Below are 18,150 nucleotides of genomic sequence, written 5' to 3'. Positions count from 1 at the left end.
CCTGACCATGGTAGCAAAGCTTTAGGGTTGTTGCTGTCTCCCCACTACGGGATGCCGACGCAGGGTATCCAAGTTCAGGCTTTCTGCTGTGATTAGGCCCAGATGAATGGGAGTTCAGCAGGGAGTCTCGAGCTGCTAAATCTGCAGCTTGATCAGCCGTGGCAAACTCCTCCATGTGAACCTACCCTAGGCCAGGGCCCCACTGGGCGTAAACGCCACTATTGCCTGCAGTGGAGATGCTGCGGGAAAAATTGCAGCATTGTACAGTGCTTGCAAAGTGGAAGGGATTCATGCAAATCCCATCCCCACTTTGCGGAAAAGATCGCAGCGCGGACACGCTGCGATTTGCAAAGCCGTTGTGGCTTTGTAAATTGCAGCATGTCAATTATATCTACGGAAACGCTGGCGGCTTTCCCATCGATATAATGTTAAGAGAAATTCCGCAGAGGAAAACTCCATGAACTTTCTCTTAAAAGTGCTGCAGTTCTTCTTGCAGCACTTTAGTGCTGCGTATACGCCCAATGGGATGTACCAGTGAATTGAAAAAACAAAAGCCAACAGAACCCAAGGGGCAGATTCACAAAAGCACATCTGTAAGTGTACACAGCTCTATATAACTGACAAAAATAAAATGGACATAATTCTGATAAAAAAAATGTGTGAAAATGGCCAAATTTTCCTAAATGAGACAGAGCTGACTTTATTTTTCCTACAGAAGCTTCTTTAGTTACTGTAGATATTGTTACTGAGGCTTCTTCTAGTCTCTACCACAATATGAAAGTAAATGGTGCCACCTACTGGTTACATATAGCACATATATAATACAGTAAAGTATGTGTCAAAACCAAAATATGAAACTAAATATTCTCATACAGATGACCAGTGGCAGACATTCAGAGAGATTACAGCTACAAAAGTCATACATTTTATATTGTTCGGACCTCCTCACTAGACCCCCGTAAGTCTTAATCGCACCCCTGTAGTCTACAAAGGAAGGAGCTGTTCACATCACCTTTTGATCCTCTGTTTGAAGGAACTGCTTGACAGATGTCTTACAAAATGGTTGCAAATGAATGCCCAACTGATGAAAGAAAAAACCCAACACCTGATCAGTTTCTGGTCTTTTTTGTAGGACAGAAAAGTAGGACATATTACATTGTTGTGTCCTACAAAAAAAAAAAAAAAAAAAAAAAGACGAACAGAATAAATATATTTTAAAGGGGTTTTCTGTGCAAAAAATGTTTTGAGTTTCAGACCAAATAGGCATAAGGTAAAATTAAATTAAATCCGTAGAGTGTATGGCTATGCTTTTCACATACAGTATACTGCCACTAGAGCCTCTCCTCCCATTGCCCTATGTAGATTTCAGATACAGTCCTATGAAAAAGTTTGGGCACCCCTATTAATCTTAATCACTTTTTGTTCTAAATATTTTGGTGTTTGCAGCAGCCATTTCAGTTTGATATATCTAATAACTGATGGACACAGTAATATTTCAGGATTGAAATGAGGTTTATTGTACTAACAGAAAATGTGCAATATGCATTAAACCAAAATTTGACCGGTGCAAAAGTATGGGCACTTCAACAGAAAAGTGACATTAATATTTAGTAGATCCTCCTTTTGCAAAGATAACAGCCTCTAGTCGCTTCCTGTAGCTTTTAATCAGTTCCTGGATCCTGGATGAAAGTATTTTGGACCATTCCTCTTTACAAAACAATTCAAGTTCAGTTAAAGGGATTCTACCATTAAAACTCTTTTTTTTCTAGGTAACACGTCGGAATAGCCTTTAGAAAGGCTATTCGTCTCCTACCTTTGGAAGCAATCTCCACCGCGCCGTTCGTTCGAAATACCGGTTTGCTAATTAGTTCTCTCGCAGCGATGGGGGCGTCCCCCAGCGCAGGAGATGCGATGGGGGCATCCCCATTGCTGCTTGAAAACCGATTCCAGCGCCGCCTCTGTCTTCTTCTGCATCCTCCCCTTCCTTCTTCGGCTTGACGTCGGACGCCTGCGCAATATGCTCTGTTCGGCGAACTTTGCCGAACGTACTGCGCATGCCCGCAGCCATAGTGCCGACACCGCAAGTTCGCCGAACAGACCGTACTGCGCAGGCGTCCGACGTCAAGCCAAAGAAGGAAGGGGAGGATGCAGAAGAAGACAGAGGCGGCGCTGGAGTCGGTTTTCAAGCAACAATGGGGACGCCCCAATCACATCTCCTGCGCTGGGGGACGCCCCCATCGCTGCAAGAGAACTAATTAGCATACCGGTACAAACCGGTATTTCGAACGAACGGCGCGGAGATCACTTCCAAAGGTAGGAGACGAATAGCCTTTCTAAAGGCTATTCCGACGTGTTACCTAGAAAAAAAAGAGTTTTAATGGTAGAATCCCTTTGAAGAGGACCTTTCACCACTTTTGGGCACATGCAGTGTTATATACTGCTGGAAAGCTGACAGTGCGCTGAATTCAGCGCACTGTCGGCTTTCCCGATCTGTGCCCGGTGTAAAGAGCTTACGGTGCCGGTACCGTAGTGCTCTATGGTCAGAAGGGCGTTTCTGACCATTAGCCAGAGACGTCCTTCTGCCTCGCGGCGCCTATCGCGCTGTCCTGTGGAGCCGGGAGGAACGCCCCCTCCCTCTGCTCACACTGCTCGTCCATAGACGAGCATTATCAGGAGCGGGAGGGGGGAGTTCCTCCCCGCTCCACAGCACAGCGTGATTGGCGCCGCGAGGCAGAAGGACGTCTCTGGCTAATGGTCAGAAACGCCCTTCTGACCATAGAGCACTACGGTACCGGCACCGTAAGCTCTGTACACCGGGCACAGATCGGGAAAGCCGACAGTGCGCTGAATTCAGCGCACTGTCAGCTTTCCAGCAGTATATAACACTGCATGTGCCCAAAAGTGGTGAAAGGTCCTCTTTAAGTTTGATGTTCGCCGAGCATGGACAGCCCGCTTCAAATCATCCCACAGATATTCAATGATATTCAGGTCTGGGGACTGGGATGGCCATTCCAGAACATTGTAATTGTTCCTCTGTATGAATGCCTGAGTCGATTTGGAGCGGTGTTTTGGATCATTGTCTTGCTGAAACATCCATCCCCGGCGTAACTTCAACTTCGTCACTGATTCTTGAACATTATTCTCAAGAATCTGCTGATACTGAGTGGAATCCATGCGACCCTTAACTTTAACAAGATTCCCGATGCCGGCATTGGCCACACAGCCCCAAAGCATGATGGAACCTCCACCAGATTTTACAGTGGGTAGCAAGTGTTTTTCTTGGAATGCTGTTTTTTTTGGATGCCATGCATAACACCTTTTTGTATGACCAAACAACTCAATCTTTGTTTCATCAGTCCACAGGACCTTCTTCCAAAATGAAGCTGGCTTGTCCAAATGTGCTTTTGCATACCTCAGGCGGCTCTGTTTGTGGCGTGCTTGCAGAAACGGCTTCTTTCTCATCACTCTCCCATACAGCTTCTCCTTGTGCAAAGTGTGCTGTATTGTTGACCGATGCACAGTGACACCATGTGCAGCAAGATGATGCTGCAGCTCTTTGGAGCTGGTCTGTGGATTGTCCTTGACTATGTTCACCATTCTTCTTCTCTGCCTTTCTGATATTTTTCTTGGCCTGCCACTTCTGGGCTTAAAGGGGCTCTATCAGCAAAATCATGCTGATAGAGCCCCACATATGCGTGAATAGCCTTTAAAAAGGCTATTCAGGCACCGCTAAAGATATATTAAACTACCCCCCAGTTTTAAAATAAAACCCTAAAACAGAATATGATCAACTTACCCATCGTGTACGGTGGGCGGGCATTCAGGGTCCGCCGTCTTCTTCAGCCACGCCTACCCAGCGATGTCCTCGGGTCCCGTCTAACTCACGAACTGACATTTATAAAAAAAATGGGTAAGTTGATCATATTCTGTTTTAGGGTTTTATTGTATAACTGGGAGGTAGTTTAAGATAACTATAGCGGTGCCTGAATAGCTTTTTAAAGGCTATTCATGCATATGTGGGGCTCTATCAGCATAATTTTGCTGATAGAGCCCCTTTAAGAGAGGACAGACATTGTTTTGATGTCTGGTGAATGCAGTACCCGTGTTATTGCAGCAGACTTCAATGCAAGAAACCCTACAAGACCACCCATCTCCTATGCCAAAAATTACAGCAAGCAGAGATCTAGAAAACTATGGGTTCACACCAGCGCCAATCTACGTTTTCAGGTTTCCATCTTCTGTCGGCAGAAGACGGAAACCTGGCAGACCATGTCGAGCCATGAGCGACGGTGAGCGTTTTGTGCTCTCCGTGGCAAAACCGTTTGTTTTTAACCGGACACAAAGTCTTGCATGTCCGACTTTGTGTCCGGTTAAAAAAAAAATGGTTTCGCCGTCGAGAGCTCAAAACGCTCATGGCCGCTCACAGCCAGACACTTTCCAAACACAGTCAAATGAATGGGTTTGAAAAATGCCTGCAGGTTTCCGTCTCCTGTCCAGTTTCGGGCAGGAAACGGAAACCTCCAAAACGGAGACCCGGGGCGCAAATGTGAATGAGCCCTTAGGAATTGATACAGAACGTATATTGGAAAATTATATAACTTTTCATTCAGCAAACTATAATATTTATTTGATGAAACCCTTTTATCTATCCAGGCGTACCTGAAGCACAATGAGTCAGGTCCAAAATGCCTCCCCAACAATAATAACCTACAGGCCTAAGAGAGCCGTAATCCATAAATCTGGTCTGCAGAAGGTATTTTTTTACATCTAGACTAAGGGCACAAGTCCACATTTGGGATCGACAAGAATCTGGAAAACAGTGGCAATGCATTTCAATTAAAATATCATCAGTCTACAGATATACTGTTCTGTGAGGGCACCATAAGAGCGGCAGCATGCTCCACATATGGCGGACTATGGGGCTTATAGTAAGCTTTATAAGACATTCATACACAAAGAGCTTCTGAGAATAATGTATCCCAAACCAAGGCAGCGGTATGATTCATGATACAGAACAACTGATGGAAAAAGCAATACAGATCAAGAGGGGACACATTAGAAAGGATGTTTTTAAAAATAGCTTCTATTTAGGTCAAAGTAAATTAAAAAATCAAACCAGTTGATGAATCACATCGAAAAAAACAAAAACTGAAAAAAGTGTTTATTGAATTTCAACAAACAAATGGAATCTGAAATTGTGTTTTGTGTAGGATGTGTTTTTGTGCTCATCACTATAAATCACCTTGCAGCTATTGGAACAAGCGATCAATTTATCAATGCAATGGGACATTGACATGCCAAACCATTTTCTGTTGTGCAGAAATACATGTGCAACCTGTACTTAAATATGCAAGTGGCTCAGTGGTTAGCACTGCAGCCTTGCAGTGCTGTAGTCCTGGGTTTGAATCCCACCAGGAACAACATCTGCAAGGAGTTTGTATGTTCTCCCCGTGTTTGCTTGGATTTCCTCCCTTTCTACAAAGACATACTAATAGGGAAAAAAGAAAAAAAAAGTACATTGTGATCCCTATATGGGGCTCACAATCTACATTTAAAAAAATGAAGGTTAAAGTAGGATAAAGAAAGACACTATGACACTATTCATACTTATAGGGACTGAATGTAAATCACAAAACAGAAAGTCAATCCTGTATTAGTACCACTATCAGAGCGTTCAATAAATGTGAGTACAAGATAGGGTATTCTAGATATGTCAAAGCAAAAAGATAGAAAACTTCACTTTTATTATTTATAGTTTAAAAAGTAGAAACATGAAGAAGACGAGACATATAGCCTGAGAACGAATGGTGTGAGGGGAAGGATCTCTCTCAATGTATTCTTAATAGCTGTTCGAAAAACACCAAGAAACTCACTTTCCACTGCCTCTTATATCTCAGACTGAGAGGTCATTCAGACTTTTCTCCTGATGATCCAGCACCATTTAGGGTGCTGGTGAAACATAGAGGGATTTTTTTTTCTTTTAACCACATCTAGTGTGAGGGAAATGCTGTGATTTAAAAAATGATCGTGTGTTTGCAAATCGCAACATGCCAATTATACCTACGGAAACGCTGCCAGTTTCCATATAGCTATAATGGAAGTAGAAAGTCTGCAGAGGAAAACCCTGCACACTTTCTGTGAAAAGTGCTGTAAGAAAAACCGCAAAGCATTTCTGCCATGGTTTTTCCCACTGCGTTTGTTGGCTATGGGACGTGGGGCCTTAGCCTTAAAGAGGACCCGGAGAAGCGATCCAGGCCGTGTATGAAGTGGATGAAGGAGAACTTCACTGACATTGCTACAGGTAAGTAAAGAAACCCCTAAGCAATAAGCATAAGTGCCCAGTACACCCTGTGGACCTAGGTCTAGCCCCTATACAACGAGCATTAACCCCTATAGCCCCCTAGGCAACGAGCATTAACCCCTTTAGCCTCCTAGCAACGAGCATTAACCCCTACAGCTCCTTAGGCAAAAAAAAAAAAGTGTACATGAGAAGCAATAATCCACCAGCAATCCACTATTTATCAGAGCCATGTTTTCACTATTTATTAGGATACAGTTAAGGCAGAACGATATCACCTAAAAACAAAATTCTAGATATTTGCAAGGTTATGAGTGATTTTAATCTCGATTTTCTTGTTCTTTTCTTGTTGATTGTCATTCATAGCTGGTGTCAGGAGGTGAAAGCCTTGCATGGAATATATCAGACTCTCCCAGGCCCCGGCTCACTGAACTGTGTAGTATAATTTAAAAGGATGGGGTGTAATAATGCACAGTAACGTACACATTCTGCAGATAATCCGTGAATATTAATACGGTAATATAATACATACTGCTCCGTGTACATTGCTCTTCGTTTTTTTTTATTCCACGCATCTGTTAATGTAAAGTTTCTCAGTGCATTCACTGCAATGGAAAAGCTTGCTACACATTTTGTGTCTGCCTTGACTGTTTGGGTCTGCACCACTGCTTCTACCGAGCTAAGTATATATATATATATATATATATATATATATATATATATATATATATATATATATATATATATATATATCACACACACACCTCCACACCCCCGTGCTCAACAAAGGTTCAAACAGCGCCTTGAACACCGCAGACATCAGTGGCACAACACTGCTGAAGGGATGGGGGCAGGCTTATACAAATTAAATTGATTTTATGATTCTGTAGAAAACCAGAATTATGAGGCTCCCAGATGGCAAATTAATGACATTAATCTGCCTCATCACCAAGTTTTACATGCAGTAATAGATCCACTATCTAACTGCAAGTGCTTTATGTATAATCTATCTGACATTTCATGCACTACAGTGACGGACAAAAAAATGCACCACCAGTGGATTTTGTCAAATGTATGTGATGCGTATAAATGGAGTCCCTGCAAGTGATATGTATACCTCCTACTACAAAATCGACGGAAAAATGTCATGTGACATCATGTACAAAATTGCCAAATACTGGTCATCCAGGAGAGAAGAGGATAGAAATGGAAAAAGACAAGAAATCATTTTCGCTACAATCATTACATTTTGTGAAATGGTGCGTTTTTTTTGGCCGCCACTGTATTTATCTGGTTGCAGTACTGCACTTGCATTCAGAAACTGTATGACAGTTGTTATAAGGTCATTGGGACACATTGATGCTATTAGGGTGCACTTTGGCACAAGGAACTTTCTTGTACCAAACATGCACTTTAAGCAGCACTTCATCCGCTGCAGCCTCTTCATAAAATCTCGATCCTTGCTCGGGTCATTTAATAAGCTTGGAGCACGATATTTCAGATTTACTAAGGCTACGTGCACATTTGCGCAAATTCCATCTAAAATCGGCAGAGAAAAGTCCTGCAAGGAGGACATTTTAATCTGCCAGATTCAGTATAAAACTGGCAGTTACCTGTCGGGTCCATCAGATTTCTGCTTTTTAAGCAGCTCTCCGGCTTTCAGGTCCCGAACAATGTGGAACCGAACAATGGAGACATGAACCCTAGTGTGAACCTAGTGTAAATTTGCCTCATTATACTATATATTATTTGGATGCATGCTTTATACGATGATTGGAGCATTATACTGATCATTTATTGCACTCCCATCACGGCTCCCTGTTCATCTATTACACTCCCCCACAGCTCCCTGTTCATTTATTACATTCCCATAGCTCCCTGTTCATCCATTACACCCCCACCGCTCCCTGTTTGTTTATGACAACCCAAATTCAGCTCCCTGTTTGTTTGTTGGGTTCATTTCTTATGCCCCACAGCACCCTGATCATCTATCCATACTACTCTCTGTTGGCATCTGATCTTATTTGCTGTCTCAAAAGTGATGTGCAAAGTGCCTGACAACTTGGTCCAGAAAATATTTCCTTCTATTAGATAAATCAAATCATATACAATCGATTTGCATATATTAAAAAAATGCAGTTACTACAAATATTTCCTTTAGTACCTTCCCAAATTAACACTCCAGCTTCTTTCTTGATAAACTTGAACCAAAATTTGTCGCATGGTTCTTCCAACACTACCTCTCCCACCCAGAGAGATGGCTCAATAGTAGACAGAGGGCAGCGTGTGGGCTTCATTGGTACGGCAAACTGCGGATCCCAGGCTCCCATCTCTGCTCTTGATCCAAGTACTAACAGTTCAGTGTCTGTGTGACTGAGAGTGATGACGACGCCAAATCTGAACAACATCGCCTTCATGGTCACTATAAAACATTAATAATAGGCAAATTATTATTGGTTTCAACATTGGAAGTATTAAGTGCTAATCACAGATAGTTATATATACATTAAACCATTCTCTGAAATTATTAGGGACTAAAATATTACAGATAATGCAAATGTCATTATAACATGTACATGTCATTGTAACATACATGTGTCATTGCAAAATGTATAAGAAGGAACAGTAAAAGAATTGGACAAGAAAAATCCTTGTTAACTGTGATTTATAAAACAGATAGTTACATAGTTACATAGTAGATGAGGTTGGATAAAGACATTAGTCCATCAAGTCCAACCTATAACCCTACAATCCCTACAGGTCACCAGACATGTTGCATTTTACAGACTATGCTTAAGAACCTGGCCTATACCATATTATGACTTTATTCATTTATATACAATACCAAGCAAATAGTAAAAGGTAGCTAGAACCAATAAACAAGATTCAGATATAAGTCTGAATGTTTCAATCAGTTAAAGGGGTAATACCATTTCAAGGATCCTATCTATTGATACAAGTTTTATTAAATACATTGCTTTAGAAATGCTGCACCATTTGCCTTCGATGTGAAATTATTCCTCCTGCTCTTTACATAAAGTTGCCAAGGCACCCAGCCTATTATCTGACCCAGGACGGTTGATGTGACTCACTGCTCTCTGGAGGGGAGGGTTCTCTAGATTACTTTCATAGCTTCTATCTTCAGGTTAACTAACTGCAGTTTGCTGATAAAAGCTCAAGACAATGTCTCATCTCTCTACGTAACCACAAACACAGTCCGTTGTTAGGCCTGGGAGCATGTAGTTTGTGTGCACCCTGATATTGATAGCTTGATCACTGCTACCCTTGTTATGGCCACTCTGCTGTGTGGCTGCACTAAGGCTAGGTTCACAATACTGTATATTTAATGTCTGTTGTGTCACAGAATGAGTGCAACAGACCTTAAATGACAGAAGCATACGGAGCCCCCTCGTTGGATGTCTGCATTTACTGTAATATAACAAACATGACTGGAGCATGTCCTTTGACAAATGTCTGCAATGGACATTAATAATGTCAATAAATAAGGTAGGAGGCGGGAGAACAACATGCAAAGATTACATTAAAAATCTGAACAAAAAATGAGGAGAAATGGAGCTAATAATAAGGTTTTTTGCCTGATTCAATGTATTAGCATGGCTTCCCGCATACATTTTGCTTCCCAATGGTGTAACCCCAGGGGTACGCTCTACTGTACTACATTGGAGTCATCATATCATGCTATATGAAAGGACAAAGGCCACTCATACAGATACATATGACCTGTTAGAAGGTATTTGCGCCCTTGGCGGTCCCTCAGGGTCTGAGAATAGCTGTTACCCTGTCTCTATGAATGTTATTATGTCCATGTAGCGGTAACTATGTGACAATGTTACCACCTTATACTTATTTGTCCTCATGTAGTTTGTGATTTCTCCCTCTTGGCTTTTCCTTTCCACTTTACCCTCCCAATTTCTTATTTCTTTGCTTTTATTTGATGACTTTTTTATTACCTGTTGTATGTTCTTTACTTTCTTATATGTACAATTTTTATTTATTAGACCCGTGCGTGTGTAGAGATCTTTATCATTTGTACTTGTACGCCATTTATATTGTTTGTATCTGTCTTTAATAAGAAACTTTTTTGGAGACAAAAAACTTAGGTGAAGTGTCTGGTTTTTTTTTTACATTTTTCATGTTTTGTGGTTTATTGATAACAAAGAGTTCTCCCCCTCCGTTCTGATAATTTTTATGTACAGTAGGTGACATATATTGTTGTTGCCATGAGCATGTAGTAGAGTAGTCCTGCACCCTAGGACTCTTAGACCCAGCAGCTCATACAGTCCCCGTCATTTGGCAGATCACATGACTGCCTGGCCACCAACTAGGACAGTGGGACAACTCTAATGATTCTCCGCACTCTTTAGACTTCACTCAGTTACACTGTGACACTTACAAGAAAGTAGCTCCCCCTCCCAGGTGTATCCCACTCTTGAACGTGAGCTCACTGGTCACGTGAATTCTGTCTTAAAGGGAGTCTACCATTAAAACACTTTTTTTTCCAGGTAACACGTGGGAATAGCCTTTAGAAAGGCTATTCGTCTCCTACCTTTGAAAGTGATCTCCGCCGCGCCGTTCGTTCAAAATACCGGTTTGTACCGGTATGCTAATTAGTTCTCTTGCAGCAATGGGAGCGTCCCCCAGCGCAGGAGATGCGATGGGGGCGTCCCCATTGCTGCTCGAAAACCGACTCCAGCGCCGCCTCTATCTTCTTCTGCAGCCTCCCCTTCCTTCTTCGGCTTGACGTCGGACGCCTGCAGAGTACGCTCTGTTCGGCGAACTTCGCCGAACGCACTGTGCATGCCCACAGCCATAGTGCCAACACTGCAAGTTCGCCGAACAGAGCGTACTGCGCAGGCGTCCGACGTCAAGCCGAAGAAGGAAGGGGAGGATGCAGAAGAAGGTAGAGGCGGCGCTGGAGTCGGTTTTCAAGCAGCAATGGGGACGCCCCCATCGCTGAGAGAACTAATTAGAATACCGGTACAAACCGGTATTTCGAGCGAACAGCGCGGCAGAAATCACTTCCAAAGGTAGGAGACGAATAGCCTTTCTAAAGGCTATTCCGATGTGTTACCTAGAAAAAAGTTTTTTAATGGTAGAATCCCTTTAAAGTCACACTCACTGGCCAAGTAGGGGTTTACACTACCGTTGTTAATGTCCATTGCTGTTTCCTGTCATAGGATGACAGGAATGGACATTAAACTGTCCCAAAGAACGATCGCAGACTGTTTCTGTTTCCGTTCCAGTTGACACTAATGTAAATGTGACGGAAGCCATCATCCATCATCCACCATGTTTGTCTATCTTTGTAACAGAAGATAAAGTCCTGCATGTACGACTTTATCTTCTGCTACAAAACTAAACAAACATGACAGAAGTTTGCGTCATGTTTTTTAGATTAGTGTCAACGTGAACGGACACAGAATCAGTCTGTGACCGTTCTCTGCAACAGTTTAAAGGGGTTGTCCAGGCAAAATTGGACAATCCTTTTAACTTTTAATTTGGCTGGGGGCAGTAAAAAAAAAAAAAAAAAAAAAAAATGCATACTCATCTGACTCTGATGCTCCGGTGACTTCCTCCGGATCTCTTTCTGGGTTCTGCTGAAGCCACTGATTGTTCTCAGCAGTCACATGATCACTGATGCCAATCAGCGGAACTCCGGAGGAGAACCATTGAGCAGAAAGGCCCTAATGCACCAGGAGGACACAGGAGCAACAGGGACAAGTATGATGGGGTTTTTTTTACAGCCCCGGGCTGATTTAAAAGATAAAGGGGTTGTCCATTTTTGCCTGAACAACCCCTTTAATGTCCATTGCTGTCATCCTATGACGGAAGACAGCAACAGACATTAACAATGGTATCGTGAGCGCCCCCAAAGGAAGCATCAGGTGAGGGAGGAGACTAAAGACAGAGTGACGGTATCAGGAGTGGATGTAACGCAGTGGACACCAGGGAACATCTGCCATAGTTAAAGACCATACATGCACCGTAATAGAATGGTAGACGTCAGTAAAGGGTTAATGACACAAATGCTGCCAAAAAATCTAAAGCTTTTGAAGGTTTAGTTATACTTAAGAGTGGACCAACGGGATGTATACAGGCAGCGGGTGGTCTGGAACAGGTTAAAACACAGCATGGCTCAGTGGTTAGCAGCACTAGTCCTTGCAGCGCAGGGCTTGGGTCTGAATCCAGGACAACAAGGAGTCTGTGCGGCTTTCCTGTGGGCACTCCAAGGACATAGTGTCAGGGCATTTAGCTTGAGAGCGCTACTTGGGACAGAGAATGATGACAAGCTATAAGGCGCTGTGGAATATGTTGGCGCTATAGAAGTGGCTTATATACTATAGCTGTCCTTGCAGCTCATCAGATCTGTAGCAATAACCCAGGACAAGGTACACTCTGTATCATAATAGTCAATGCAAGTCTCTTAGCGCCCCGAGAGGAAAAATAGAAAACTACATGCCGTTACGGATGTCATTAACATGGGCTAACAAAGCGCATTAGAACCGCACGTGAGCATTAGCGCAGCCTGTGTACCTGTGTGTAGAGCTCAGGCCTATGCAGGACAAGCTGGTGCCGGGGGCGCTCACAGGCTCCGCCCACTCCGTGCGTCCTTCATCTTCACACCGTGTATGGGAGAGAGGTGGGCGGAGTCAGCGCGCCGGTATATACCGCTCTGTGCACGTTGTTATACCGGGAGTCTGCTCCACAGACATTACCTACAGCGCCGGATATAGCGGTGACTGCTCCAGCCGTGGCTGCAATGCTGTGAGGGCTCCGGTTATGGAGTGCGCTGCAGGTCCAGCAGGGGGCGTTGTGTAGATGGTTACTGGGGGGCCAGCTGCTGGTTCCCGGGACCTGTATGCATGGTGCACGGTGTCTGCACACGAGGTCTCCCGCCAGCAATGCTGAATCCTGAGGAGAAAGTCACTAAACAGTTCCGAGGGATATCAAGCGCATTACTATAGGACAGGGCAGTGGCTTCATGCTATGCAAGTAAGGGTGGAAATGCATTCTCCATTCGCCCCAATTTACAGTGCTGAAAATGACAAATGACATGGTACTTTTCTTACTGGATGTTCACAGCATAGGTGTACGATAAATCCAATGGAGATTTTTTGCATTTGGAGCTATAGCAGAAAAACCAAGACTTAGGCTATGCACCGCAGAATATTTTGGTGCTATAATAATAATAATGAATAATTTTTATAGTTGCACGAGACCTCGACCGACCCCCTCCTCCGCGCTCTATTATATCCCTTATTAAGCCCTGCACACAGTGTTATGTCCATTAGTGGCCCCTGTACACAGCATTATACCCCATAGTGGCCCCTGCACACAGTATTATACCCCATAGTGGCCCCTGTACACAGCATTATACCCCATAGTGGCCCCTGCACACAGTATTATACCCCATAGTGGCCCCTGCACACAGCATTATACCCCATAGTGGCCCCTGCACACAGTATTATGTCCATTATTGGCCCCTGCACACAGCATTATACCCCATAGTGGCCCCTATCAGGCCTAGAGATGAGCGAGTACTGTCCGGATCAGCCGATCCGAACAGCACGCTCGCATAGAAATGAATGGACGTAGCCGGCACGCGGGGGGGTTAAGCGGCCGGTCGACGTCAAAGCAGAAGTACCAGGTGCATCCATTCATTTCTATGGAGCGTGCTGTTCGGATCGGCTGATCCGAACAGTACTCGCTCATCTCTAGGCCTGATCACTAATACAATGCATTACAAAATACCAGGACTTAGAAGAAGAAGAATTAGACTGAGTTCACACGGGCTATATTGGTCAGGATTTTGAGGCAATATCCACCTCAAAATTCTGGATGTAATTCTGGATGGAGGGGTCAGGTTGAGGAAGAGGTTAGCTTAGTGTGAGGAAACGTAGAATTGTTTGATCAGGTCATGTGATACGCCTGCCTAAAATGATTAGTTTTCAGGGCATGTTTTATTTTTTTTTTAGTGTGCGCAGGGGCCACTGAGAGACATAGTACTCTGTGCAGGGGCCACTGAGGGACATAATACTCTGTGCAGGGGCCACTAAGGGACATAATACTGTGTGCAGGGGCCACTATGGGGCATAACAGAGCGCGCAGGAATGCAGAGGAGGGGGTTGGTCGAGGTCTTAGGGGAGGGGGGCATGTCAAAAGTTTGCCACGGGGCCCCGCCATTCCTAGTTACGCCACTGGTGGTAGTGAATGAATATGTAGGCTGAAGGAGAAAGTCTATGTTAAATACAACAATGAGCACGCTGCCTCAGAATTATGGTAAGACGATGGACCAAAATATAGATATCAAGGGTTAGTTCAGTTAGTAAATGGTGGAAAGGCAAAAAAAAATTCAGTTCTTGAAAGGTTCAGTTTCAGATAAAGCAAAATCTGTTGAAGCCTTGTCCAATAGGGGCTGTGTAGAGTGAGGAGAGGAGGCGACCTAGTATTGAAATCTGAGGAACCCCAAGAGCAAGGAGAAGACGAGAAGTAGCACCAGCAAGTGACACACTAAATGATCGGTGAGAAAGATAGGAAAAGAACCAAGAGAGAGAAATGGAGGCCAATAGAGTGGATTGTGCTGAGAAGTTTTCCATCCAATCACTATAGAAGTAGTCAGAGGGGTCTGGAACTTCTGGATCCCACGGACGTTGGTCAGGCACTATATACATAGCAAGACATTGGACCTCATAGTTCAGAAACATGTCAGCCAGACTGAGTTTCTTCTGGAGTAACACCTTGTATGAACTTGTCAATGTTTTTTAATGCATGTGTCCACTTATAAGACAACTTTTCATAATAAATAGTTCACGTAGATAGAAGAAACCTTTTTTACAGAGTCAGAGCTTTTAACACTGCTTTGCTTCAAGATAAGATTCTACCACTTTACAGAATGACGCAAGAAATTAACAGCCTCCCCATCCATGTGTATGAAGTGAATATGGAGACAGGCTCTATATCAATAAATAGTCCCAGTGCAGGTACGGAGGAAGACCACAGCCTAATAAGTGGAAGAGGAAACAGATTTCTTTATAGGGAGTCTGTCAGCAGGAGAATTGGTATCAAAGTAATGCCAGTACCTTGTAGGGCAGCTCCTACACTCTCCAAAGATGACTTTCTTCTGTATTGCAGCTCTTTTTTCATTAAATTGTTTTATTTTCATACAAATTAACTGAACAGGGCCTTAGGGGCGTTTCTTTTGCTACTAGGGCTACACTCTCTGCTCTAAATTATCTCCCCTCGTCTACAGTGAAGAGTGAAGCCCCAGCAAGAGAAGACATCCCAAAATCTCTTTTCAACTAATTTGCATAAGAATAAAATCCTGATTTTTAGTTTGATACAGACTGTCCTGCTGACAGACTCCCTTTATTACAATATATTACAATGTTTCTTATGTACATATTTACTATTTATATAGCACTGTTGTATAATTGAATGCATAATTTTAATACAAATATAAAATATAGAAGGAAAGTCTTAAAAGTGGTGGCTTTCCAGTCATGTGTCCTATGAAGAAATTGATCTTTGTTGTAGGGCGTGTATTTTTACCCAAAGGGATCTTAACAGTTTCATATATTCTCATCTTATTTAGAAATCAAAGAAAATCTGAGCACCTTTTATTTTTTGTGGAAAAATGCTGCCATCTTGTGGTGTTATTTTATAGAACACACAGCAATCAAATACCGTAACTTTACATGAATACCATTTGACTATCTATTCATAGATGTTCCACAGATAGAGAAGATCAGCAGCTGCTGGGGGTTGTAGTTTTTATTAGGGAAGTTGAAAGATTTGGGGGTAAAATTCAGTGTGTGTATGTGGGAGTACTTACCTTCCACCTTCTGGGCACCTTCTTCTTTGCAGGATCCTGCTGCCACACACAAGTGTGTCCCGATGTTTACAGGAACAAGCTGCAATTTCATTGGTTGCCACGGCTGCCCGTCACCAGGATTTGGGGGGCACAAAAAAGTAGGGAAGATCTACAACTGTGGCACTATGCTGGCGGCTGCCATCTTTATTGTTATTATAATATTGCCTGAGGCCCAATTGCTGGGCCAGATTTGGTCCGCGGGCCTTGCGTCTGACACCCGTGCATTAACGTATATATCCACCACACCACTGTACAGGTTATATATTGTTTTTCGATAAGTTGTATTGTATACCCTTACTGTTCCTCACCTACAGTCAGACTAGATTCTTTAGTCAAAGCAAAGAGTAGCTGAGTTATAAGGTAGAGAAGTCCTTTATACCTTCCTCCTCCTGGGTAGAGTTTGAAAATACACACATCTACTGTGTGAATCTGGCTTTACAGTCCAAGAGAGCCTTTAGAATTCTGCTAGTTGTTATTAGAAACAGCCAGAAAACTCACTCCATAGTCTAGCAAGGCTTCTCAAGTACAGGAGAGATTTAGTTTTAATATACACATTCAAATAGGATTTTGAATAAGGGAAAAATCTGTATGAGAAAGTCAGTGCCGGTCCCGTAGCTCTTCACTGTCAGGAGGGTATTTCTGACAGTCAGGAACGCCTTTCTTCACAGCAGAGCACTTTTAGGCTTAAGCCCCACATTGGGAAAAGCAGCTTTTTTGGGGGGTGTGTTTATAGCCAAAACCAGGAGTGTCTTCAAAAGGAATGGGAAATATAGACGAAGCTCTTATACTTCTCCCTTCTGCGAAATCTAATCCTCGCTTTGGCTCAAAAAACATTCCTTTTGTAGCCAATCCTAATGGGGCTCTATCAGCAAAATCATGCTGATAGAGCCCCACATAAGCGTGAATAGCCTTTAAAAAGGCTATTCAGGCACCACTAAAGCTATATTAAACAACCCCCCCCCGTTTTAAAATAATACCCTAAAAAAGAATGATCAACTTACGCATCGTGCACAGTGGGCGGGCATTCAGGGTCCGCTGTCTTCTTCATCCACGCCTCCTCTTCCTGCGATGTTCTCAGGTCCCGTCCTCCGGCGCTCACGAACTGACATTGCTAAAAAAAAATGGCCTGGGCGCATGCGCAGTAGCATGCTGCTTCTACTACGGCTACTGCGCATACACCCAGGACATTTTTCTTTTAGCAATGTCAGTTCGTGAGCGCCGGAGGAAGACGGGACCCGAGGACATCAGAGGAAGAGGAGGCGTGGATGAAGAAGACGGCGGACCCTGAATGCCCGCCCACCGTGCACGATGGGTAAGTTGATCACATTCTTTTTTAGGGTATTATTTTAAAACTGGGGGGTAGTTTAATATAACTTTAGCGGTGCCTGAATAGCCTTTTTAAAGGCTTTTCACGCATATGTGGGGCTCTGTCAGCATGATCTTGCTGATAGAGCCCCTTAAGTTTGGCTGGAAAAAAAAAAACAAAAACAGCCAAATCTGCAACAAAAAAATACTCTTTTCTGCAACAAGGGGCCACAGCCTTCCATGTTGCGGAAACGCAGCTTTTTTTGTTGCGGTTTTTTAAGCCAAAGCCAAGAATGGCTACAAGTACATCTACCTTCTACTTAATCCACTCCTAACTTTGGCTCAAAAAAACGCAACAAAATCTGCAACGAAATAAGCCACGTTTCCGCAATGTTGGGCCTCAGCCTTATGCTCTGTAAAACCAGGATTTTTTTTTATTTTTTATATCGACTGTGCATCTTGTTTATCTATTTCTAATTCCATTTTGTTTGGTGCTCGCAGATAAGTATAGTCTTTATACGTCACACTGAACAGAACAGCAATCGGTTACACATTGAACTCAATGGGAGGCTTTTTTACCTATTGCTTTAAATGTAATACGCACGTATCACATTGAAAGCAATAGGTAAAAAAGCCTCCCATTGAGTCCAAAGGG

General features: G+C 43.2%; 1 protein-coding gene across 1 annotated transcript in view; it reads right to left on the bottom strand.

Moving 5' to 3' along the window:
• Positions 1-12,975, bottom strand: part of EPM2A (EPM2A glucan phosphatase, laforin) — a 42,599-nt gene extending 29,624 nt beyond the window's left edge. The window contains exons 1-2 of the mRNA XM_075267499.1: positions 12,854-12,975; positions 8,463-8,720 (exon numbers count right to left, since the gene is read on the bottom strand). Of these exons, the coding sequence (XP_075123600.1) occupies positions 8,463-8,715 (253 nt within the window). The 5' untranslated portion in view covers positions 8,716-8,720; positions 12,854-12,975. The remainder of the gene's footprint in view (positions 1-8,462; positions 8,721-12,853) is intronic.
• Positions 12,976-18,150: the final 5,175 nt, after the last annotated feature.

This window comes from Leptodactylus fuscus, chromosome 3 (assembly GCF_031893055.1).
Source record: "Leptodactylus fuscus isolate aLepFus1 chromosome 3, aLepFus1.hap2, whole genome shotgun sequence".
Lineage (NCBI taxonomy): Eukaryota > Metazoa > Chordata > Amphibia > Anura > Leptodactylidae > Leptodactylus > Leptodactylus fuscus.
The sequence above is the reverse complement of the archived record's forward strand: the minus strand, read 5'-3'. Positions and strand labels throughout refer to the sequence as shown.